The following is a 25,145-nucleotide window of genomic DNA, read 5'->3' on the forward strand; positions in this document are numbered from 1 at the left end:
TAGAAATATCCTCATGGTAATTTCATTTCACTTATTATGCCTAATGGATAGCTAGATATTTGCATGAAGTGTGTGTGGCTTTTTGCCTGAATTGTTAATCAAGTGATTAAGTGGTAAGTGAAAGTAGTGCATCCAGATGACATTAATGCTGTTCCAGTCCTGGATGCCTCCTGAACCAGTCACAGCAAATTATCTGTTTTAAACATACTTCTCCCTTAAGCTGCTCATCTGCAAATCAAAGCAGCATTGGTATAGGCAATCTATCGTGTTAAGTCACCTTTCCTTCCACAGGCTTTTTATACTGGTCTGACTATAACAGTTGTTTTGTTTTGTAGAAGTGGATGTGACAATGCCCACTGCTTCTCACCACAGACATAGCTGAAAACTGCAGGCAAAAGAGCTTTGCAAAATGTTATCAAGACTGAAATGTATGTAGTAAGCTTGAACTTTAACTTGCAGCAAACTATTCAGTGACACTTTATTACTTCATGAGTTCTTTCGTGTGTCCAGATCTGGGGGCCCCAACACAAGAGAGAGATGAACTTGTTGGAGCGCATCCAGAGGAGGCCACCAAGGTGCTCAGAGGGCTGCAGCACCTCTCCTGTGAAGACAGGCTGAGAAAGTTGGCGTTGTTCAGCCTGGAGAATGCTTCAGGGAGACCTTCTAGCACCTTCCAGTACCTAAATGGTGGTTACAAGAAAGCTGGAGAGGGACTTTTTGCAAGGGCAGGTAGTGACAGGACAAGGGGAAACAGCCTTAAGCTGAAGAAGTGTAGGTTTAGACAAGATATTAGGAAGAAATTCTTTATTGGGAAGGTGATGAGGCTCTGGAACAAGCTCTCCAGAGAAGCTCTGGACACTCCATCCCTGGAAGTGTTCAAGGCCAGGTTGGATGGGGTTTTGAACAATCAAGTCTAATTGAAGGTGTCCCTGCCCATGTTGGAACTAGGTGATCTTTAAGGTCCCTTCCAACCCTGACCACGATTCTATTTTTCTATCAGTGCTGAGCACAGGATGTAGAAACATCTGCTGGCAGCAGGGACCCTCCTATCCTTCAGGGCCTTCACCTCGGAGTAGCTGTGGATGAACTGAGCTGTGTGAGCCCTGACACTGTGTCCACGTCTATCTTTGACCTTCGGCACCCACGTTACCTGGCCCCCTTCTGCGTGGTCACCCACCCTGGGGCACTTACCCACCCAGCCCCAGTTAGCGCCTGGCTCCTCCGCAGGGGCGGAGGATGGAGCCCGGGGCGAGGCGCTGCCCCGCGCCCCCGGGTACGGCCGGGCCCCCACACGCGGTGCGTGCCCCAGCCGGCAGCGGAGCGCGGCTCTCGCACCGCCCGGGGGCTACCGGGAGCCGTGCGAGGGGAGCGGGCCCTCCCCGGCGGGAGGGCGGGCGGGAGGAGGGAGGGAAGGAGCGGGAGAGCCGGGAGAGCGGAGCAGGAGCTGCCTCAAATGCTTGAAATAATTCCGCTTCCGTTCAGAGCCGGGAACAGCCTCCCACGGCACCGGGGCCTCGGACCCGTCTGCTCCGTCCCCCAGCGCCGGCGGCGACCGGCCCAGCATGGCAACCTCCCCGCAGAAATCCCCTTCTTCCCCCAAATCCCCCACCCCGAAATCTCCCCCCTCCAGAAAGAAGGATGACTCCTTCCTGGGCAAGCTCGGCGGCACGCTGGCCAGGAGGAAAAAAGCCAAAGAAGGTAAAAATTAACAGGTTTGCATATTTCCTGGGAGTTACCTTACTATGGGGGGAGGGAGGGAGGAGACAGGAGGAGAGGAAAAGGCTCTGGGGAGCGGGAGGAAGGGGCTGGCGGGGAAGGACGTGCGGGGTGGGGTGGGCAGGCGAGCGGCGAGGGAGGAGCCGCCCCGGCCCCGCCGCTCCGCCGGCGCCGCTCCGGGGCCGCTCCCGGGCTGCTCCCGGGCTCTGTGTGCGGGGCCGCTCCCAGGCTCTGTGTGCGGGCTCTGTGTGCGGGGCCGCTCCCGAGCTCTGTGTGCGGAGCCTGTGTGCGGGGCCGCTCCCGAGCTCTGTGTGCGGAGCCTGTGTGCGGGGCCGGGCAGCGCTGCTCCCCGTGCGGGCCCGGCCGGGGAAGGAGCGCTGCCCGCAGCGGGCCAGGCGGGCCCCGCAGGCCTGGGAGCGCACGGGGATTTTCCCTCAGCAGGTTTTGCCTCCGCAGTTGCGGTGCGGACATCCAAAAACCCGGTGCTCCAGCTCTCCGTGACTCATAACGCGTTGTGTTGGTGTGCGGTGTGGTCCGCACACAGCGCTCGGGGAAACTTGCGTAATGCGCACGACTGATGTAATGTTCAGAGCAGTGATCGTTCCTCAGGGGCTCGAAACGCAGTTGTCCCGGTGCTGAGCAAAAGACTTTAGCCTTGCGACAATGAACCTTTACAGAACGCCAAACGTGTACAACATGTTGCCTGGGTCTTTGTCCGTACACGTGAATTAATACCCACCCCCCGCTGAATATGCCTGTATGAAATCCCGTGAGACAGGGAATTGGAATTTAACCTCGCCCACCCATCGTTTTCGCAGCTGATTTTAATTTAAATGTGATGCAAATAGAGCCAAAGTATCAGTCGTTTCAAAACGGTTTTTCAAGCAACATTCATTGCTTGCAATTGTGAAGAAGGGTACTGTGCTCAGCACTGAAGCCAGGCACACTGTGTTTCAGAGTAGCACCAGTGCTGTGAACAAGGATGACACAACTTGGGAGAGTACAGCCCCTCATTCTGTAGCTATCACATCATCATTCCGTGATGTATGGCCTTGCTTTTCAATTCAATCCATGTTGCACAATTATGCTCGCATTGTTTGGCTTTTTCTGGTCATTGCAGATGGATCAGATGTTGATGAAATAGTAAAGAATGACAAACGTCATTAGTTACCAAGTTTTTTACATTATTCTGCTTGAGTATTTGTGACTATTAGTAACTCTTCCTTGATGAGTCCATTTTGTAGGTATGTTTAGAGATCTTTAAGTGAGCCTATTTGTTGCAGTTTGGTTATGTCCATTATATTGTTGTTATTATTGTTTTTACTATTAAATGCTATTTTCCTTAGTGACAGATGTTTGAACTCAACAAATCTCCAGCAAACTGTTAGAGGCAGCAGTTACTTTTATCCACAATCTTTGTAATCTTACAGAAAGATGTATTCTGTGAAATCATATTTCTTATAATTACTTTAATGTATTACATTTATTGATTAAAATCTGCACCTGCAGATTATCATTGTCTAGCCATTTGAAATTTTGAAACTGCATTGTCCTTGTCTTTTGTGTTTCCCAGTTTTCTGTCTAAAAATAACAATGGTTTAGAGAGTTTGGGGTTACTTATTAACTTAGTAAGGACTTCGTTATTTACTGATGGACAAACAAGTATTGTTTTAAATTCACCTTAGTATCCTTTTTACTTGGGCGTGTGTTTATGGCATTTCTCTGGTGGAAGTCTGTGTAGGGGTGAGATTGATAGTATTCTGTCTTATCTTTCTGTTTATTGATTTGTTGGTTTTAACACATTCTGATGGCTTCAGCCTTACTGTGAAGCCTGTCCTCTTCTTACTTCCTAATTTTTTCTCTACTAAAAATAAATATAAGTTTGCAAACTATTAACGAGCATTCTTCCTTGCTGGCTGTGGCACACATAGGTTCTGTCTTAAGCTGTGCTGATTTTTTTTTTGTAGAGCTCCAGGTGTTTTTAAAGCCTAGCTGGGAATTTCAGAGGTCAGATTGCTTGTTCATCCAGGCTCTGTTCTTTGGGGGTTTTTTCCTGCTTTAACCAACCTGTGGCAGGTTTCCTATGGAGATGGGTCTTGGTCATAGGAGGGCATGTGGTTATTCAACTGTTAGCACAAAGGATGTATTGGAAAATGTTCAGGATAAGTCAGGATAAATGAGGGACAACTGGAAATTTCCATGTCTTTCAGTTGGTGTAAATTCGGCTGCTACATAGAGGACAGAAACTTACTGATTTACTCCAGTGTTTTACCACAAGGGCTAAGAACTGGTGGGTTTTAATAATGCAAAGATATTTTATCTCTTGTAGGGACGATGCTGGTTCCACTTCAGTACTGTCTCTGCTATGTGTGTAGTTAACTGTTGTAGGTGATACATGATTACACATCTGTGAGTTTTGTATTTATGGCAGCAACAGGCGTTTTGATCATTGTCAGAATTACATTTTTATATATTACAACAATAGAGCTATTGCCAAAATGCTCCACCATACCAAGGATGAAAATCCTTTAGGATCTGAAGTGACATTATGATGAAGAGTAATCCAGATAATTTATGAAGAGAGTAAAGTTTATGTAGTTTTAGATGTCACAAAAATAGTTTATAATACAACATAAAATGGGATTTCAGTATTGACATTAATATATATGTATAAATATATAAAAAAAAATATAGCAAACCTTAGCTTATGAATTTCAATGTTCTTGGCGATGGTAAGAGGTCCACCAGTGGTAGAGGTGAGGGCAGTCTAGAGAAGTGAAATGAGTTCTCTAATATAACAGCATGAGTTATTGACCAAAACAAAGAGTAACCTGAGATACTTGAGATATCACACATGATGTAAGCAGGGATTAGTCATAACAGAAGACATATGATAATATGGAAAACAGATTAAATATTAGAGAATATTTGATAAAATCTGGAATTTAGAGCTCAGATTTGTTTATGTTGTCATCTGTCATGTAGAGCCTTAGTCTGGTTTTCATTTACAATCTCTCATTGCCAGTGGTGTAATTCAAGGATGAGAACATTGTACTTCAGTCTTCCCTGTGAGAGCATCTGCAGCTGCATCTTTAAATGGTGTATATGTTCTGTTAAGGTAGCAAAATTACAAATTATTAAGTATGTTTGGAATTAATTAAATCAGCTTTTTAGGTGGTGAGAGAATTGTGAACTAATACTAGAATATTTGATGGCCTGTCTGCAGACTGAACTGTGGTGTGCAAAAGTTATTTGTAGATTTTAGTAAGGTTCCATCCCCCTTCATTGCTGAAAGGCATTTAAAGATTGGGCCACCGCATATATGCTAGGGAAGGATCCCAGTCCTTATCTGTCAGGGGTTCAGATGTATGGTGGAGCTCATCATATTAGCAAAAAAAACCCCACACAAATTAGATTTTTTGTAAGCTCCTTGTAGTAGTCTGTACTGTGTACTAAACTTGTCTTTAAACACATGTAAGAAGAGAACAGAATGGCCTTTTAAAAAAAGTAACTGTGTGTGTGGGGGGTTGTGTTATCTAATGAATTTTTCATGGTGGGTTTAGTAAGGTCATGTGTGATTGTCCTCCTTTAATTTTCCTGGGCTGGCAATTATAAACACAGAAAATTTGCTCCCCCTAATAGCTTACCTTAGTGGAGAATGTAAAGAATTGGCCCCTGACATGCTAATAAATCTGTGACACATTTGGGAACAGAGAGTGAAGTTCAGAATTGCTTAAATTGCAGAGGAGCAGATGGGAAACAGACAGCTTGGACTCGTGAATTTGGTGGAGAGCAATTGTATGGGCTCAGTCAGTTTCCCAATTGATGTGACATCAATTTTAATAATTTCACTGCTCTTTAGTTTATTTGGGGTTGATGCGCAGGAGAAAGAATGAATTTTCTGCCATTCTCCACTTAGGATTCTTCTTTTTGTGTTGTATGTCTTGTTTTGATTTAATTTTCATATGTGGGGTCACAGTAGGCAGTATTCTCTGAGTGCCTCAGGGAAGAGTATGTTAACAGTGTAAAATACTGTAGATTCTGGTGGTTTTTGATAATAACCTTAACTTTCTTAATCTTTACTTCATGCATTTTATGTAATAATATGAAATTGGAAAAATCTAAGAATACAACGTAACAGTAAATGTAGGGTGATGAAAGCTTTTCAGGTGTTTTAAGTAAAACATTTGTCTTTCTGGAATCCCTGAGTAAAATGTTTTGCTGTGTGACTCACTGACAGAAAGATCATGCCTTGGTCTTGCTCTGGGCCTTTTCCTATATGAAATAAATCTATTTCATGGTATACAAGAAGTGTTCTGCTAATATTTAATTGACTCATTTTCTTTGGACCTGTTTCTGCAACTTACTGCACAACTAATGCACATGACTAGTTTTTATGTCAGTAGATGTTTGTGCTTGTCTGTTTCTTGTGTGAGAGGTTCTAGGCTGGCTGAAACACTCTGCAGGCTTTTCTTCTCTTCTGCTCTCCCCTGATGCGGTATTTTAAAGCATAAGCGGGAAGAACTGATCTGTGTCCTACCATCATATTTGCTAATGTGTAGCATTAAAATGTAGCATGAAAATGAACCACTGGATGCTAATTTCATACTGGTGTTTAGGAGATGGCATGTGGTGTCTCTTGCGAAAAGGAAGACATGCGAAAGGCTTTATTGTCACTCTTACCAATATTTTTCACATTCTGTCTTTCACTGCAGCTTATCAGTACATCACCCCTCGGCCTTCTAGTGCCATCAGAGTAGCTGAACAGCCGGTTTTGCTGTCTGACATGAACGTGTTTTACCACGAACCTCACTGCACAGCAACTGGAATGTGCTTATAATCTTTTCCCTATATTTCTGTGTCCCTGGTGTACTGCCACAGGCGCATTAAAGACAGCTGCAGAGCTGCTGCTGGACAGAACCTGTTAGCATCACCACTGAAGTAATTATTGCCTTAGAGCAAGTTCTGTTAAGTAGATAAAATACTTTTGTTCTGTGGAAGGAACGTGGAAAACCAGAAAAATACAGGGGAGGTCCACTTGCTTTGTTTGTTGTCATTTCACTGCTTCAAGCCTTCTGAGCACATCTGCAGTGGGAGAGGAACTCCTCAGGAGGACAGCACGGGGTTTTGTTTGCGTGCTTTGAAGCCGAATTGTCAGGGGATGTCTGGGGAGGCCTGTGTGGCGGCGGAGGAAGGGATTGCTCGGTGGGAAGGAAGATAATTGCCTCTGAAAGCGTAGCTGAACACCCAACTGTTGCTCAGGATGGGATGGCGATCGCCCTGCAGATGCAGCTCCCGGGCACAAATGTAGATGACAGCTCCGCCCTGCTTGAGGCTGTTCGGCATCTGTCGAGCCGAGCTCTGCCGGGATGGAGCATTTTTTACCCCCCTTCTTTTTAATAGCCTCTGGCTCCAGTTGGTTCAGGCGAAGGCATGAAAATATTGTGACTGCGTTTCTGAATCTCAAAAGTAAAAGATAATCCTAAAATTATTCTAAAAAGTTCATTGTTTCAACCAGTCCAGTTATGCTTGGTCCATGTGTTTCACCTACAGCAATCAAATCTGCAGGAACGTGTGAGTCCCAGGTGCAGCTTTTTTGCCAGACAGCTTATTGAGTCAATATCCAGAGTCATCATGGTAGAGCCGAGTGTATCCCTGCCTGCTTTCTGCGAGTGCCTCCTAGCAGGTGCAAAGGGTTAGATCACACAGGATATGAAGTGTGCTGACAGTATTGACAAGGCACAGCACTGCCAACCTCATCTGTGTCAGAGATGAGGCAAAGGAGCCTGTGGAGCTGTCTCACTGGAGGCCGGAGGACCCCTGCATGCACAGAGCCAGGCTGTGCATGATTAATTTCTGAAACTTATTGCTGTGGGATGCTTTGGATGCCAGAAATGTTTTTTAAAGGGAGTGGGGGGTGGGGGCTAAAAGTGGGTCTGGGTGGATCGTAAATGCACAAAATCTCCAGTGTCTCCAGTGGCCAGCTTATGAATCACGTAGGCCTTCACAGACATTTTGTGTTCAGAAATCATACTTTTTGTGGCATCTGTTAGGATTATGAAGCTGTTACAAAACTTATACAAAATTCTGTTGGTTTGCCCTTCCCTGTTTGTATTGTAAAGAAGGCATTTATACCAGGGACCAGGGCCTTGGGCTTTGAGCTCTTATTCTGACCCAAAACAGCCATGAATTCTACTGTTTTCTGACTACCTGCATGACAGCAATAGAGTCACTGAACTCCGTCTTTGCATTTGACTTGCAAAAGCAGCCTAAATTACGTGGGGAAGTCAGCTGCTGCAGAAGTATGCCTTTTATTTCCTGAGTTTTTCCTATTTAAATAATTCCTTCGTGTTCTGAGCTGAGGTTTCAGCTAAAACTAACCATGCACTGAACAAGTGGTTGAAGAGCCTCCAGTGCTTTCAGATTACAGGATGAAGCCATGGAAAAGAAAAAAAAAAAACAAACCAGCTAGAGACCAGCTCAGACTGATGCACCTTTGTTTCAGTGCTAATTTTTTCTTTACATCTCCAGATTTAAAACATGCATTCCCTTATATCATCCTCATAAAAGCACGTATCCACTTTGCAGAGTGAATGTGGATATAACCAAGTAAAGCTGTAGAATAAATATGAGATACTCAACTGAGGATGAGGTTTTCATCCTTAGTGAAGTGAGTGTGCTGTCAGGAATCTGGGGTTTTAGAACTCTGATGTTTCCTGTAGCATTTGAAGGAATCTGCCCTGAAGGTAAGAGAAGACTAGGGACCAAGGTTCTGGCTGAGAGAAAAGTTCTTACTGGATTTGATTACTGCTTGTGGGCTCTACATCTTTGAAACCCCTCACCTTAAAGGCAGCTTCCTGTAAGTACAGGTCTGTGCCTCTGGAAATCTCCCTTGGACAGGATCTCTGGGATGTATCCTAATTTTTCTTTCTTCATGCCTTTCACAACCATTGAATGATGCCCTCCCAGCAGACCAAATACTTTAATACTGGGCTCTCTGCCTTTCTCACAGAGATTAAGGACAGTCCAGTTTATTTGTTATGTCACTGTATCCAAGATCAAGTGCTTCCTAATAACTTAATCCAGAGTTCTGCAGTCTTTTTCAGCAAAATGCTGGTGTTGCTGAAGGTGAAATCAGCAGTTGTAGGGACACAGTTCTTTGTGAAATGAAACTTCAAAAAACCAGTGGTTGAGGTATACCTAAAATTGTGTTGCTTTTCCATCTGCTTCTTCTTTCCTCTTCCTTTTCCTCCCCACACCAGTTCCTATTCAAATATAATGTTGTATCCCTAAGCTGTTTTATCAGCTAAACTGCAGCCAACCCAAAAGGAGATGATCCTGGAAGGACAGTTGCCGCTGAGGTGGTGCAGTCAGTGCTGCGCTGGAAGCAGTGTGGTTTCATTTTTTTGTGAGGGAGGATGAGCTGGAAGGCAGGATGTTTTCCAGTGCTTCACATTTTCACTTGCAGCTCTTCCAAATGTGGGGCTGGGGTGGGGCTGAAGGCGTAGCTTGCTCTCCGTGTGTTCTGTGTGCCTTCTCCAGCCCGTAGTAGTTCCTGTGCTGCTTTGGAGTGTGTGGCTGTAGTTGGAGCACTGAGTAGCAAAGCACTCAGAGCTGTGCTCTCTGCATGTATCATCATGCATTTTCTGTTTGGTGTGCTAATACTTACTAATAGATAACATTATTTGGCTTGAATACCTTTGTCCCTGTTGGAATTGGGTGTGTATGTGTGTGTTGAGTGCCCCAGTGAGTTAATTCACTTTAGTGACCAAACTGAAATAGAAACAAAAGATATCTTGGACCAAAAGCAAAATCAGATCAACAGCCTTTTGTGAATCTTTAGCCTACTCTGCAACTACCCCTTGAAAAGCTGTGCTCAGGCCAGAGAAAGCCAAGGGCCAGAAAAAAACCAGGGATGTGACTGGTCAAGAGTGAGTTGTACTCGCAGAGCAGTATTAGGAAGATTAGCCACCATCTGTTCACCCAAATCCTGCACCTGGCTCTAGACTGTGCCACTGTTCATCAAGCAGTGATCTTACTCAAAATATTAAAGAATTGCATGGTTGAATAACAAGGCTCTACAGTCTCCCAAATGCTCTGGTTTCCTTTCAGTTTTGTAGTAGTCCATGTGAAATAATTGCATGTGGTGCTATGAAATGTTCTTATCATTTATGTGGCTTTAATACAAAATTAGAGAGGACATAAGTCATGACTTAGCAAAACTGCTTTCCTTTTAGTCTTTGCACTTCTCTTCCTGACTTTTTATTGATCTTTGTGTCAAGCAGCACATAGCGTACCATGGTAGACAATACGTTTTTCTTAGATAATTATTTTTGTGAAAGAAAACACCTGGAGTGTGAATTTCTGTGAGTCATTCTTGGTAGTTGTAGTCATGGTTAAGTCCTCCTGGCTTCTCTGATTCCTGCTTAGCATAGAGCTGCTCCTTTTCTTTACCCTTCCAGTGGAGTGGTAGAGCAGTCTCTAGCACTGACCCGGTGATGGGTGATATTAGCCTTTATTCATAGTGAAACCTATGAAATCCCACTTGAAAAAAGGGACTTTAGGAGGAGAGGGGATGCAACAGTTGTCACTGAGCACTGTTCCCCTTCCTCAGCTCTGGGCAGAGACTGAAGGGTGTGGTAGAGTGATGTCCCAGACATGAAAATACAATCTCATACTGCAGAAGCTTTGAAAGAATAAAAAATTCCAAAAGTAGCCTAAACATTATAATTTCCTGAATGTTTCTTTAGCATAAGGTTCATAATTTTTTAATGGGATATGTGTTCACAAGAAAAAAAACTCTGCCACTACATCTATCTAAATTGCCTCGGGAGATACCAGCTCTTTTCCACTGGCCACGTTTCTTTGGTCATTTTCATAGGGTGCTTTCCTGTGTTCACATCTACTAAAAATACATAAAACTCCATGTGACCAGCGATGCTCCCTTTTCCGACAGCATGCACGTAATGATTGCTGGGTTCTTTTCTGTTAGGACTTGGTACTCCAGCTTCTCATTTATTGCAGAGGAAAAATTGAAGTTGCTTCTGATGGCCTGGCCGTAGGCTTTGTGGATTCTAAGAGGTCCATGTTAATGTGTCAGTCCTGTCCTGCCAGTTGCACCTGCAGTTCTTTAGCCCACGGTGGATTGTTTCCCTGGAATTACAGTAGGGAAAGGCTGGGTGTTAGGTGATCACAGGGCTGTGGCTGACCACGTTCCTGGCTCAGGGACAGGCAGGTGTCACCCTTAGCACACAGATGGATGGGGTGCAGGCAGCCTACAGAGCACGTGTGCTGCAGGGCTGGGAGTTCACGTCAGAATTTCCCAGACAAGAATGTCTGAATTGCCGTGCCCTGCTTATCCAACTGTGAGCTGGATTAATGAAAGGGAGAGTTTAGACAGAGAAGTACTTTGGGTACATTTAGTGGGAGAAGAGATGTTTTCTTTTGTATCTGTACAGGTGGTCCTTTTGAAGGAAGCCAAAATTAGCTTCCTCACCTGGGTAACGGCCTGAATAGGTTGGCAGGGTGTGAATCCATTTTCAGCAAGTGTAAGGAAGAGTGTAACGGTTTGCCAGTGCACAGCCTTTCATTAATTTTTTTCTTAGCAAGTTTTTTCTTTGGCCATTGAGTTAGGCTGAGGCCTAATTTTTTTTTTTTTTTAACCGTAGGCAGTTCTAAAGTAGCAAACTATTAATAGAGAAATATTGGTTTAGAAGAACACTAATGCACAGGGGATTCTAGAGCAAACGAGGCAATGCTGTCAATGGTTCAGATTGTTCTTAATTACAATAATGGCATTATAGGAGCTGCAGTTGCTGTCGGGCACAAAAGAAGATAATGATAATGTCAGAGTGTCAGAGTGCTCAGAGTAAATGCAGTATAATGTATTGCAGAGCTGAATTCAAAAGATGATATGCCTAACTTGTCGTCAGAGTGCATGAAGAAGAAGAATGGTAAAAGGTCAGAACACTTTTTGTTGTAACTATGTAGTTCAGGGGGTTGGATTTTGTGGTTTGTTTGGGGTTTTTTGTGGCCTATGCTTTCAGGCTTAAGAAGAAATGTCAGGTCTCATGTGTTTAAATGATAAGTATTAATTTTATTAGAAGGTGCGGTCACATCTGTCCTACGTGCTTGGAATAAAGAACATCACTCTTGCTTTGGGAAGGAAAGGAAATACCTATTGGCTCAGTACCCTCAACACATTTGATATTGATCCTGTCAGAACAAAAGAACATGACTATGGTAGATTTGGCCCTGAGTCAGAATTTGCCCCAGTAGCCTCTGGAAGTATGTCCAGACCTATTTGATTCATGTGACCCCTATTTTATAATGAGACCAAAAAAATTCAACTCTGAATTTAGGCATGTTTGAAATCTGGATTTGAATTTTATGGCTAGAGGCCAAATCTGAACTGCAGAATTTTTAAACATTTTTATGCTGTGCACTCAAATTCATTACTGCAGAGGAAGAGACTTCAGTGTTTCACTGCAAAGTAAAACATGCAGCAGAGCAGCTCATGGTCTTGCATTCTTGTCACTGCTTTGTTATAATTCTCAGTCATACATAAGAACACATAATAAACTGGAAAATAGTGGTGGTATTCCTCATTATACCACGAGTGTTCAAAGTGACTTAGTGTCTTGCATAACTCGTAAAACCTTATTGCAGTGGTGGGTTGAATTGGGAAAAAAAAAATCAGCATCCAGTTGATTTGCGGCTTTATTAATTTGTTCATTTTTAACTGACTTGAAATAGTTACCCACAAATAAATTATCTTTAACTGATTTCAAACAGTTACTCCCAAATGAAACGATTTATATAGAAGCCGAATAAGTATTTTTTAGTTGTTGTCTCATACACAAAATGCCAGCATGTAAACTCGGTTTTTCCTAAGCAGACCTCAGGGTGCAGGTGCTCTGTAGGGCACAAGGTGGCTCCAGTTCACGAAGAAAGCTGGCGTGAGCAGCCCAAGTGCCAGCAATGAGTTCAGAGGAATCAGCTACTGCTGTGTCAGAATGGAGCTCAGCAGTTCTCTGCGCACGTCTGGTATTCTGAAAATGGGCTGAATCTTAATGGCCTTTAGAGGAAACCCGTGGCTAGCCTTAGAGTCAGACTAGTACATTTAGATTGCATTTTGGGTCTTGTATTTCATTTTTGAAGGAGTTACCCCAGTGGATTTTATCAGACATTCTGCTTTTGCCTGGGTAAAAGGTAACAATTCTGTGTAGAACAGCATTCCCTGGGTAAGCTGTGGAAATAAACAAGAGTTGGTGTGTACAGTGAGAACACAAATGTAAAGTAAGCTAGGCAGAAGATGGGACAGAGGTTGAAAGCTTAATGAGAAAGGGTTTGGGTTTTTTGGTTTGGTTTTGGTTTGGTTTTTTTTGAAACAGGTCATTAAAATGAGAGAACAGAATAAATTGATAAGAAAACCCCATATTATAAACAATCAGAAATGCTTTTTGTCTGTTGTTGGTCTTGCACCCTATAAAACAGCATTTTTGATTTCAGAGTCTCTTAGAAGTGAATTGCTTGTCCATTTCTATTTCCAACATAATATTAGCTCCTAACAGTCTGCCCTTACACAGAGCATCTTCATCTGACTGAAACACCTGAGAATTTTAAGGTGAGATCAGAAAAGGGAAAACGTTTGTTCTGCCTGCACCATCTGCTTGGGGCAATTGAGGCAGAAAAGGTGAATTGATTCACTCATGTGATCTTCTGCAGGCAGAGAAGTAGAAGGGAGCTGTGGTCTCCTCATTTCTGTGTTTAGTCTTGCTCCATTAGACAGCTTTGTGCCATTCACAGTTTTTGTTGGTTTGTAACTCTCTGATGCATGTCTTGAAACAGTTTCGGTTTTTGTATTAAACGACTTTTAATTGGTCGGATTTCTTTGGGGGTTTTTTTGTTTGGGTTTGGTTTTTTTTTTTGTATGTGAGCTAGGTAGACATTTCCTGGGGTTTGAAGTTTTAAATATACTTTATGTACAGTAGTAGTCATTATATTAAATAAATATATGAAGAAAAAGCATTTCTTAATGTGATCTTTGCCTCTATCCCAAAGAAAGAAGGTTTGGTTAAGAGGTTAAAATGTTTTACCTGATATAACAGTCTTTCTCAAAGTAATGTGAGATGTTAAAACAAATTTATAAATCTAAATTTGCTGTATTATTTATTTTAAAAGTGTATAGTTTTCTTCTCTAACATCTACTGTTAAATACAGTGAAATAGATTAGGTACCAGACCTACACAGAGTTAATGTTAAAACAGTGCAAAGCACCATTTGGACTTAGTAAATTCTTTGTATTTTCATTTTTACAAATGAATTTTATCAAAAGTTAGCTGCGGGCATGATTCTAATTAGTAGCTCCCCATATTAGATCTAATCCCTTTGTTCTTCATTCAGACAGAACGCCCATTAGGGTCAAAGAAGGTTTTGACTGAATAAGGAATACAACAACTGGTTGTAGTTTTAGTACATATAGGGCCAGATTGTGGGTCAGGGCCAGCTTAAAGTGTACAGCTCCAGTGATTCCACATCTTGTGCATAATAGGCAGATCCTTCACACTGTTATGATGGTATTTTATTAACATGTCAAATACAGAAGAAAAAAACCTGACAGTTTATGGCTGCTCAGAATCTTATTAGCACGTCTTGGTGTTTTGTGTTTCTGAACTGAAATTATGCAAAGATATCTTCAAAAACATTTCCCTGTTTTCATGAGACAGCGAAGAAAATAGAAGTAATCAAAAATTGGTATTAAATACTCAAATAGTTTAGCTAATTAATAAATCTGCTGTTGCAGAATAGAAGGTCTGTGGGCTGGAGCTGGCTCTTAACTTAATGTTAACTTACATTTAATTAGTCAGACCAGATGGAAGCTGGCTAAGCTTCGCATGAAGGCTTGTGGGAGAAAGAAATAATCTTCCATTTTGTCAAAGGAACTAATACCACAGATTAAAGGTCAGTGTTCTTTTCAGAGTTTAGAGAGTGGATGCACAGTGGCTGACAGCAAGAAACAGCAAGGGCACTAACAAATTAGCTTAACCCCTGGATGACTAGTGTACCAGCGCTGCTTCATTTGCTTCCCTGGTTCAAACCATTGGTCTCCAGTTTCACTAAAAAATATCTTATCCCAGGGAGATAAGGATGTCTGTAAATTTTATTCTTTTGTCAAGGAAGTAGAGTTGTATGTAGGCAGTTAGCATGGATAGAGAGATGAAGTTCTGGGAAATGTTTTCTTACTCAGCAGAGTAAAACTTCATGCTGTTCAGATGCTAAGCACTTGGGATCAGTCTGACAAACCACTTAATTCCCTGCTTAACAATAAGCATGCAAGGAGGCAAGTCAAGGAGACAAGTCAAGAAACCATTCATGTGCTCAAAGAGGTGCATACATGATCATGTCAGAGTACAGCAGATCTTAAGGACTAAATCAGGCACATTCTCTGTTAAGGCTTGGAATTGTAGTGGGAAGAGGGAATGGGTCTGTCAGATTGAACCTTAAGTAAAGCTGCAAGAAATTGCACATATTTAAAAGTGAGGAAATGAGAGTCTATTAAAAAAACAAGAAAGAAAGAAGAGGGTTAGGATTATGCTAATTGTTTGAACATTTAACCAGTCTTCGGGGATACATCCCAGGGGCTTCAGCAAGGTAGGAAAGAGTTCTTTCTGAGGTGGAGAATAGTAACACACCTACCAAGAAATTAATACAAACTTAGCATTGCTATGAAACATCACATAATTATGCAGAAAATAAGGTACCCTCAGCAGTAATTAAAAAAAAAAAAAGGTAAAAAAAATAATTACAACTTTGGTCTGCCATCTTTATACATCTTATTTATAGTGGAATACCTGTGCCCAGTCTAGCTTGGGAAAGGAAGCTGGGAAATAAGCACCTGCTGTTGGAGTCAGGTTTATGTCAGTGTTCATGTACAGCAGCAGGGAATTAAATACCTGTTGGACTTTCCCAGCTGGAGTGCAGGCACCTGCAGAGCTGCTGGTAGGTGTCTTTTGAACACCCGAATACACAGTGGGTCTAGGTGCTTAATTCCACTGCCATAGCCACTTAAGTTCCCACAATGTGTAATCCCCTGGTAGTCACAATGTACTTTGAAAAACTTTAAACAAGCCTTTCAAAACATCCTGGAGTTTGCTTCTAAATTTTGTAAACTTTTTTGCCACTAGACCCTCTTGTTTAGTTTGTTGCATGTGAACTTTCCCCTAGTGGCCCCTGCCCATTTGGTGGTTGTATCACTTAAGTGAAATCATTGGGATGAGATTGGGTCAATTCTTGTGAAGAGTGGAGTATTTTGCAGATCTCAGTTAATAAATTGTGCTTGCTGACAGTACCTGGAGAGAGGGCTAAGGACCTGAATGAACATGAAAACTACAGAACTGTGCAACCTATTTATGATTGCCTTGTGTAGATGGAGATTTGATATGCTGAGGTGAGAAAATCTGTGCTGCTGTTTACTGTAGCTTTTTTAGAGTGTGGATAAACACAAGATTCCAGCACCACACTCTGCAAGGTGCACAGATTAAAAAAAATAATTTTAGTGTGGAAAGCTCTTCTACCGTGTCAGCTGAACTGGAGATTTGGAATCCCACTGAGTACTTTGAAAGCTGTAGGCACATGTACTTATGTTGATGCTTTCATCTCTTTTCTCATTTTTAAATAATTGCATCCTGGGGATGGAAGAAGAATTATTTTACTAGTCACTGTTTACTAGACCACATTTATCTACAGTTACCAACTGGTGGTGATTGAGATACCACAGTTATTTTCCATTCTGAGTTACTGACATATTTCAGATACCACTTGGGGACAAAAAATATTTGAAGGGAATGATAAATTTTAAAACCATTGTAGCTACAAATGACAGAATTAGCATTTACTTATCAAGTAGCTCATTTCAGCTGCTATAAAACCAGAGAAGTGTAGGAGTAGGTAGGGTACTTTTGGGGGAGGTGTAGGTAGTATGAAAATATTTTTTTTTGCTTTCCTTGTCAGGTAAAACTTGACAGTGCACGTCTAAAGTCAGTTCGTGTTCTCTGAGAAATGCCCATATAGTACAGCCCAGTAGGATTTGTCCCAACAAGTACATTTGGAGAGAATCTTTCTGAGCAAAGTCATTCATGTACCTTTGGTAAGTGTGTCAGACATCTTCAGGTGGGGATCACACTCAGTTTTGTAAGGGCATGAGTACAAATTCTACTTTCATCAAACTCAAAAAACGCTGTTGAAATCAGAAGAGTTTGGGAGCTGCCCTTTTCAGGGAAGTACTGTGCACTATGAAACTTGCCAAAAACTAATGGATTGTTTGCAGGAAATTGGAAGTTAAAGTGCATGAGTCAGTCTACTTCAAGGCTGAACAGTTTCCACTGAACTTAAATAATGAATGCCAAAACCTAGAGACGGTACAAGCAGCTGCAGCAGTTTTCTTCAGTTGTTTCATCCAGGCACTGTAAGGGATTTTATGTTTAGCAGAGTCCTCCTGAGTTCATCAGGCTTTAGAAGCGTTACATACATTGTTGTTACTGACATGGAAACTTTGCACAAGAAGCAGCAACCCAAGCGTTTTTATTTTTGCTTCGAAGCAGTTACTACAGAGTATGGACCAGAATGTGCAGTTTCAGGGATTTCATCTGCAGCAACTACCTGCTTTTGTAATGACAACTGCTAGAAAAGGAGAGGATCATTTTTTTCCTCAGAAGTGATACATGTTAGTTTCACACTTCTCAAAATACTCAGGCCGTTTACTTCCTGGTGTGTACAAGAATTTCAATGTACTTAATGAAATATATCAAACATTAGATAAAAGAATCATTCTCAATAATTTTGATCAGTGACAGATCTTATGCCCAGAGCATATTTGTGCAATAGACTACTTTTTACCAGGATACTAAAGGAATCTAACTCTTTGTAGGAGTGCAGGAAAGGAGTGAGGTGTTTGTGTATATTCATGTGGCTTAGATTTCTTTAATTTGAATTAGTTTTTGATGTCTGTGCATGTAGAGAGTAGTTGAGGGTACACATGGCTGAGTCGATTCTTTGTCCTGTTCTGTGCTCCTGTTCTCCAGTTCTCTCAATAGTCGAACCTTCTGAGCATTTCTGAGTTGGAGAATCACTGAGTGCACCAGAGCTTTGGGACTTTGGGTCTCATGAGAGATGCTCCAGGTCACTAAGCACCTTTGTGGCCCTTCACTGGACTCTCTGCAGAAACTCCACATGTCTCTTGCACTGGAGAGCCCAGAACTGGGCACAGCACTCTGGGTGTGGAAGTGCAGGTGCAGAGCTCTCCCCTGTGTCACAGTTTTCCACCATGCACAGCATCCCTGCAGCTCTTCAGCTGTGGTGTGGACAAGAGTATGGACGTTTGGTTTTAAGAAAGTTTGAGTATTTTGCTATATGAAATTCATATGAAGTTGGCCAAATGCTTCTTGGTGAGATTTAGTCTGAGTAAGCCTAACATTATTTAGAAAAGCAATGAACCACGTTTTCAAATAGAGAACAGTCGTGAATCAGGAGGAAAAATAATTTTGGTTTTTTTCTTTCTTTTTTTATCACTTTTCAATTAGATGGAAACATGACTGAGGTTTTCAAAGGCAACTGTAGACTTCTGTTGTGCTGAGTCAAGTTACCAAGTCTGGAAAGGTGCCCACCTAGAGGTGCCTCATAAATAATGGCTACAGACTCAGGTGTGTTAATTTGTATGCATGTCATTCCTTTTACCCCTCAGTTTTAATCTGAAGCTCTTCCCTGGCATAATTTACCATAAGGCCATGGGAATACTGGCACAAGAGATGATGATCATGTGGGAATGAGAACGATCAACAAGTTTGGGAGCAAGGTGCAGTTGCCCCTTTCAAAAGCAGTGGCCATGGCACAGGTTCCTGTGTTAGCTTGGGATATTTAACTATTGTGTGCCTCAGTTTCCAGATGTGTGAAATGGAGCGGTGATGGGGATTAAATTTGGAAGAACTTTTGAGCTTTCTTGATGAAAAATGTTAAGGGTTATTAAGTGTGAATGTGGTATAATGCTTAGCAGACAGGCGTGGCTTAAAGAAATGGTTTGAAATCCAGTAATTTAGTTCTAGGTTTAATTGAAAGTTGTAATCCCAGCAATTGGTGCCAGTGTCTTCTAGGATTTAAATCCAACGTACTGGAGCGTGTAATTTAAGGCTTTGCAGAACAGTATTAGTGCTTATATGTTTATCACTCAGCAAGTGTTAGCATTATTCCTGTGGAATGCTCTTAATTAAAATCCAGGAGCTGCTTACAGTGCATTTGATGCTCGCTCTCATGAGCACTCAGTCGAGTTAGCAGCAAAATAAATTTAAAGGAATGATTTTTCTCAGAGCTACAGTATAATTGGCAGACGCTTTTGTAACTGCTGTTGTCATTAACGTACGGGAGGTTTCGGCAGCAGATTCCTTGTTGATCAAATGACTTCTGTTTTCATCTTTCAGGTCCTAATATTAGCTTAAGTAGGAGGAAAGGGACTTTCATTTGGTACAGCAGAAAACAGGATGCTTTTGCAGCAAAGTAGCCATTAGGGCATGCCTACTTTACACATTGTACTCTAACATCTCATACTTCAAAGCCAAATTTGTTTTGGAAGAGTTACACCCAGAAAATCTCTTGATAAATGGGTGAAATCTTTTGCTCTGTTTTTGAAGTGGAGGAACACACATCAAAAGTGTTTTGTAACATAGTATTGCTTCTTTCTGAAATTTTGCATTGTTTTTTGGGGCTTGGTGCTCAGTAGATAGGGTTAATTGTTTCAGTGTGAGCAACCAAAGTTTTAAAAATGAATTCTAACTTTTTGACCCCATTAATCATAAAACTGCCTGACCTATCTTGCTTACTGTAACATTGCTTTTTTTTCAGTTGATGAGTCATGAGCATATATTAAAAACTATTTCTTTAAAATAATTTTTAGAAAGTCCTTCTTGCATGTTAAAATGATTTTGTAAGCTAAGAATTCAGCATATGTATGTCAGTACATATTGCAGTGGGCTTATGATATAATAGCTTCAATGAAAATTAGATCTAAATTAGAGTAGACTTTGAAAAAGGGTTGTGGGCACATGTTTTTGGGAGTGGCTGGAAGAACTTACTGTAGGGGAAGGTTCAGCCCTGTGTGTGCTCTACCTAGAAACCAGATAGGGTGATGTTTCTAGTTAAAGCAAGATGCAGAATTTAAAGCAAGGAACCGCTGAATATGAGAATTAATTTTCATGTTTACACAAAAAGAAAAAATCCAACTATGCTCTAATTCATTTTCTTTGCTTTCCTTTCCAAAAATATTTTTAGAAATTAAATAAAAAGCATTGAAGTATTTCAACAACCAGTTGGTTGTGGGTTTTTTGGTTTTATTTTGGATGTTTTTATTGTTTTGTTTTGTTTTCTTTTTTATAATGCCATTAAAACTTCTTTGGAGGATAACAACCCTCTTGAGGACCAAAACCCTGTCCTGTTACAGCCAACGCTTGCGGGGCTTTTTAACCCGCTCAGTGCACAGAAATCACAGAATTGAGAGATCACAGAGCTGAGCGAAGACTGAACAAAGACCCGTGACAAAATCCAATTCTTTCTGTTGCTCAGTTGAAAAACAAGTGTGTTTTGAAGTCTGTAGCCTTTTAGAGGAGTAAGAATATTTAACTCCTGTATGTCTGTGGAGCTGTCCTGCTGTAAGCCATGAGCTTGCTGCCGTTCTGTATTCCAGAGCGCCTTGCGGCGCTGAGGTGAATCCTGGCACTGCTCCCCTGGGCTGCCATTCCCCTGGCAATGGGTGGGTGGGGAAACTGAGGCACAGACGCTTGGTCCGGCTTCTGGAGCCCAGAGCACAGCCAGCTCCAGTGCTTCCTTTGCTCTTTGGACTTTCGGGATCACTGCTTTCTCCCTACTGGCTTGCCCTCTTCCAGGTTATTTTGTTCCTACGCTGCTTTAACATTTTTCTCCCAGGGACCAGCCACTTGCTAATTTGTCTACAGATAAGAAATTGTGTGTACAATTAGCAAAAGCCTTCTTTGGTCGCATTCACCCTTATCCCTCCCCCCGATTTTCCTCTAATTCCTGGTGACCCTTCTTTGACTTTTATTACCTTTTAAGAAGTGGTAGAATCAGGCCATTAGGTTGAAGTGAATTATGAAATACTTAACCCTCTTGTCTCCCCTCTGAAACGCCAACCCCACACATACCAGTTGTGCACGGAGGGCTTTTTTTTGTAGAAAAATTTGACGTCTGAGTGTTTGTCTGTAGCCTGGATTGCGACATACATAAGATACAGAAAGGATAAAACCAGAAACTGAATTTTCTCCCTGCCTGAATCCCTCATGATTCCAGGACCTCTACTTTTACCATTTTAAAAATGAATTTTGGGGGAAAAAAAAAATACACTGCGGGGTTCCGCACTTTATTCAAGGAGTTAAAAGTCTGGAGCTGTGCTTGATGAGCCAGATGGTCTTCAACAGTAACATTGTTCATATTGTTTAGATTATCCTGTTGCAAGTACAGTGCCTCGTTTACCTTTTATGGAAGAAAGTGTGGAAAATTGACCACAGATGTAAGTAACCAAGAATGATGGCTGAGGCAATTCTTACCAGGCCTCCCTCTCTAACGCGCCTGATCCTGCAGATAAAAATAAGTAGAGAAATGTGAGGCAGCATGAGAAATATCTAATGTTACCTATTTAAGTGTTTAATTTGAGCTCTGCGAGCTACTAAAATCTTTATTTTCTTAGACTGAGATTTCTTCATATTGAACTGGTTTCAGTCTTTCAGTGTAGGACAGCCTGAATGTAGATTTTTATCCAGGTACTAAATAGCACATCATTATATATGTTTTTCCATCCTGGTTGAAAAAAAAAGGGTGTGGGAAGAAGCCAACTACGCTGACCTCAAACACAGTTTATGGTCCAAAAGTCTTCATGAGAAGATTGGTACCCATTTTGTGCTGTAATGAGAGAGCACAAACTCCCCATTAATATTGATTTGATTGGTATCAGAAGCAAAGGCTGCACCAAATTAATTAGAGGTAGCTCATTGTTACTCCTGATAATGGGCTGTTGAATTAGTGAAGCATCTTACAAGTCAGTTTCAGGTTGAAATAAACTTTTTTAGACAGGTATCTCCTTTGTTTAGTATCTGGAATTGGAGGGCTCAACAGAACAAAGGGAAAATGCTACAAATGAAAGCAATAAAGCCCTGGTTTATAAAGTCCTTTTGTCTCCTATCACTTTTCTTTCTCTCACTCATTTCCTTCCTCTTATTAGGAGCTGCTGTCAAAGTGCATTTACTTATGGCAAGTGGTTCCCTTCGGAGCCCCTAAGCTGATACTGCCGCATTTGCATGCAGGTGCTGCTGTGGTGGGGCACGGCTCTGGCCTGGCCTTTCCCCTGCCCTGGCAGGGCAGGGAGCTGTAATTATAAACCAACAGGTTTGCCGTGCGAGGGGCCAGGCACTGACAACCTCTGTTTGTTCTTCAGCACGGCTGGGCTGCCTGGTGCCCTTTCACAAGGTGGTAGATTCCTTTGACTGTTAAAGGCAACATCTTCCCTTTCTTGCACTAAGCTTTGATTGATCCAGGAAATAGTTTCTTTTGCCTATGCAGTGCTTTTAAACTTGGTTCTGCCTACACCGGTTTCTAGAAGCGTAGACTATCAGATTCTCTTCCTAATATTGTTTAAAGACTTTTCAGAAATTGACAGGAAGAAATGTTTTACAGAGAACAGAGAAGGCTGGAGATTATGGTGAGAAATACTCAATCTAGGATGTCATGTAAAATCAGCAGTTAACATTGGAAAACAGATTTCTAAGGCAAAGTTCAAACGGTCAGTCTAAGGTGCCACTAAGTGGGACAAGAGAGAGTCAATAATAATTTTCATATTTTTAATACCTGCATTCAAAATAGGATAAATTAGATTGGCAACATGGGCACTGTTTTTCATCATTTACCTATCCATGGGATCTGGAAAACAAGATCACTTGGACATAACAGCTCTGGCTCCATGCCTGCAGCTGTAGGGTGGAGAAGGGGAAAGCCGTTGGGAGGAAGTGGCAGGAGCAGCACCAGAGTGGGAGGTTGGAATGCTGATAACAAACACGGGCCTTGGAAGGGGAGATGGACAAGGTGAGAGTAGTGTTGAGGAGGATGTGACCAGCTTTAATCAGGAAAGTGGGTGAGAGGGGAGGGATTTGGGTGAGAGTGATGTGTGTGGGGAACTGCTGCTGAAGTGCTCTGAGCCTGTGCCTGGGAGCCAGCAGCCCTTGAGCACTAATCTTGTTCTGTTCTGAGGCTGCATGCAAATTCTCTTTTTTTTTCTTTGTGTCTGTTTTCATATTCATGAAATAGTGATAATGACCATTGTCTGCATCAAAGTGGTATCAGGAGGCTTAAAGTGCCATTGTAGTTCTGAAACAGCAGAGATGTGTTGACCTTCCTTTGTGCCCACAGTTGATAAATGCTTACCTCAGTGACAAATTAAGGGTTTGCTTTCTTCTTCCTGAGCAACCACAGCTATGAAAAGGGTTTGGACACCATCCTGTACTACAGCAGGCTTGTTAGCTTAATTACAATCGGGCTGCACAAGTAACAAAGGGCAGGATTCGCCTGACATGCCCTGTAGTACTAATGAAAATGGAAACATTTGAAGAAAAACAGAAGCTTTCAGGTCCTGGATTAGGATTAACTTGCTCACTGATGTAACATTTTGCAGCCGACTTCTAAAACTGATCCAGATCTGTCAGGTCAGGTTTTGTGCTTGAGCTGATCATTCAGCAGGGAAACTTCACCTGTGTTTTAACTCATTCAGACTAGAAATTATTTGAAAGATCAACTGAAGTCTGAATGTTACAGAAAATTGTTTTAAAGCAAGACTTCCCAGGGATGAGCACAGATTTCCATCTAAATAAAGCTGCCAAAACATGATTCACAAGACCCCAGAGATTTTCCATTAGATAAAGCAGAGTTATTGATCTCTCTTAATACTCTCGAGAAATAAGATGAAAAAGTTTTCATTGCCTGGGCAGGACCGGTCCAAGAGAGCGAACAGGATAAACACCAGTGCCACACAAACTCCTCAGACTGATGAGCTAAACACTTTGCTTTTGCTGTCATAAAATATCCTACAGAGGCAAGTGCTGAAGACCCAGAGACCCAAAGAATTTATCTGTGAAGACAGATTTTTACACCTTTATTCAATGAAGGGACTCTGTTAAATTTGACAGGAATGAGGCAAAGAGTGCTTAATCAGTGGCAGCTCACCAGTGCAGCAATTCAGAGTTGGTCCCTACATGGTAAAGTCAACATAGATGTGGCCAGGGCTGCATTGTGGTTCTTATGGGCCTGAATCACAAAGGAAACAAATTGTCCCTTTCAAGGCAGTGAGACGTTCCTCCATTCCTCGTAACCTTGCAAGTGTTGTGGTAAACGCCAAACAGACCACAGGAAAAACAGGTTTGTGGATCCAAAAGCCCTGCTAATAATGCTTAGAGAAACTGGTCAGCTCTTTTGCTAGTTCTCTTCAAAGCTTGAAGGTAACTTGTTGCTCTTTTATAAAGATAAGTCTCAAGGAGTGAAGCTGTGCTGCAGAGGGACTGTGAATACAGAGAGTGGTTTCTCAGCAGGACACAAGCCCAAAGCTCCAAAAAGCATCACTTGATTTGTAGAACAGACTAAAGCCTTCTGATGAACAGCCCCATGCAAATATTACATTTTTAAGTGGTGTCCTACTACTCCTTTTTTCTGACAGATATTCTGGGAATTTCCTTTTTAACAAACAATGCCTGCCTTGGTAGAAGCCTGTTTCCATGACTAAAACTATGATGAGAGCATCAGCCTAGTGTGGTTCCAGGAATAACCTACACATTCAGCTCTCCTCTGCCAAGAACCCAGAGACTGGTTGTTGAGATGAATGGTTTTGGTTAATGTGCACCACAAAGTAGGAAAGTAAGATGCCTATATATTTTAGTTCATAGATAATTATCAAGAAATTGTGTATAAAGAAAATAATGTATGGTTGGGGAGCAGAAATATAAGCCTTGAACTTCCTATCCTGAAAATATAAATCACTGCAAGTTTTAAAGCACTTGCATGACTCATATACAGAGGTCATAGACCAAATTTGCTGATGGAGGCAGGATGAAACAAATTCGGCTGCATTTTTATGATATTTTTCCTGCTGCTCTTAGCTTTTTATTTACCCAAAGTAATATAATTTTCCAGAGAAGTGTAACAGATCCAACATATGGAACTGCTATCCAGTTCAGTGCTTAGGTGCAGAACTGAATGGGAACAGTGGTGTGTCAATAAATAGCTTACTGCATGTCAGGGAAAGTAGTCTCTCAGGAACCATATTGCCAGCTTGGCAGGATTCTGGAAATGGAATCTCAAGTGGAATTGGGGTAGTAATGCAGTCACTGAAT

General features: G+C 41.8%; 1 protein-coding gene across 4 annotated transcripts in view; it reads left to right on the plus strand.

Moving 5' to 3' along the window:
- The first annotated feature begins 1,413 nt into the window (after positions 1-1,413).
- The window catches only part of PARVA (parvin alpha), a 63,085-nt gene continuing 39,353 nt past the window's right edge, over positions 1,414-25,145 (plus strand). The window contains exon 1 of one of the 4 annotated variants that reach the window (XM_032112484.1): positions 1,414-1,698. In XM_032112484.1, coding sequence (XP_031968375.1) covers positions 1,563-1,698 — 136 coding nt within the window. In that variant the 5' untranslated portion in view covers positions 1,414-1,562. Of the gene's footprint in view, positions 1,699-11,651; positions 11,677-18,385; positions 18,417-22,791; positions 22,852-25,145 lie in introns of those variants that run through there. The other 3 variants (XM_032112488.1, XM_032112487.1, XM_032112485.1) reach the window with 3 other exon arrangements.

The sequence above is a fragment of the Corvus moneduloides genome, chromosome 6 (genome assembly GCF_009650955.1).
Source record: "Corvus moneduloides isolate bCorMon1 chromosome 6, bCorMon1.pri, whole genome shotgun sequence".
Taxonomy (NCBI): Eukaryota; Metazoa; Chordata; class Aves; order Passeriformes; family Corvidae; genus Corvus; species Corvus moneduloides.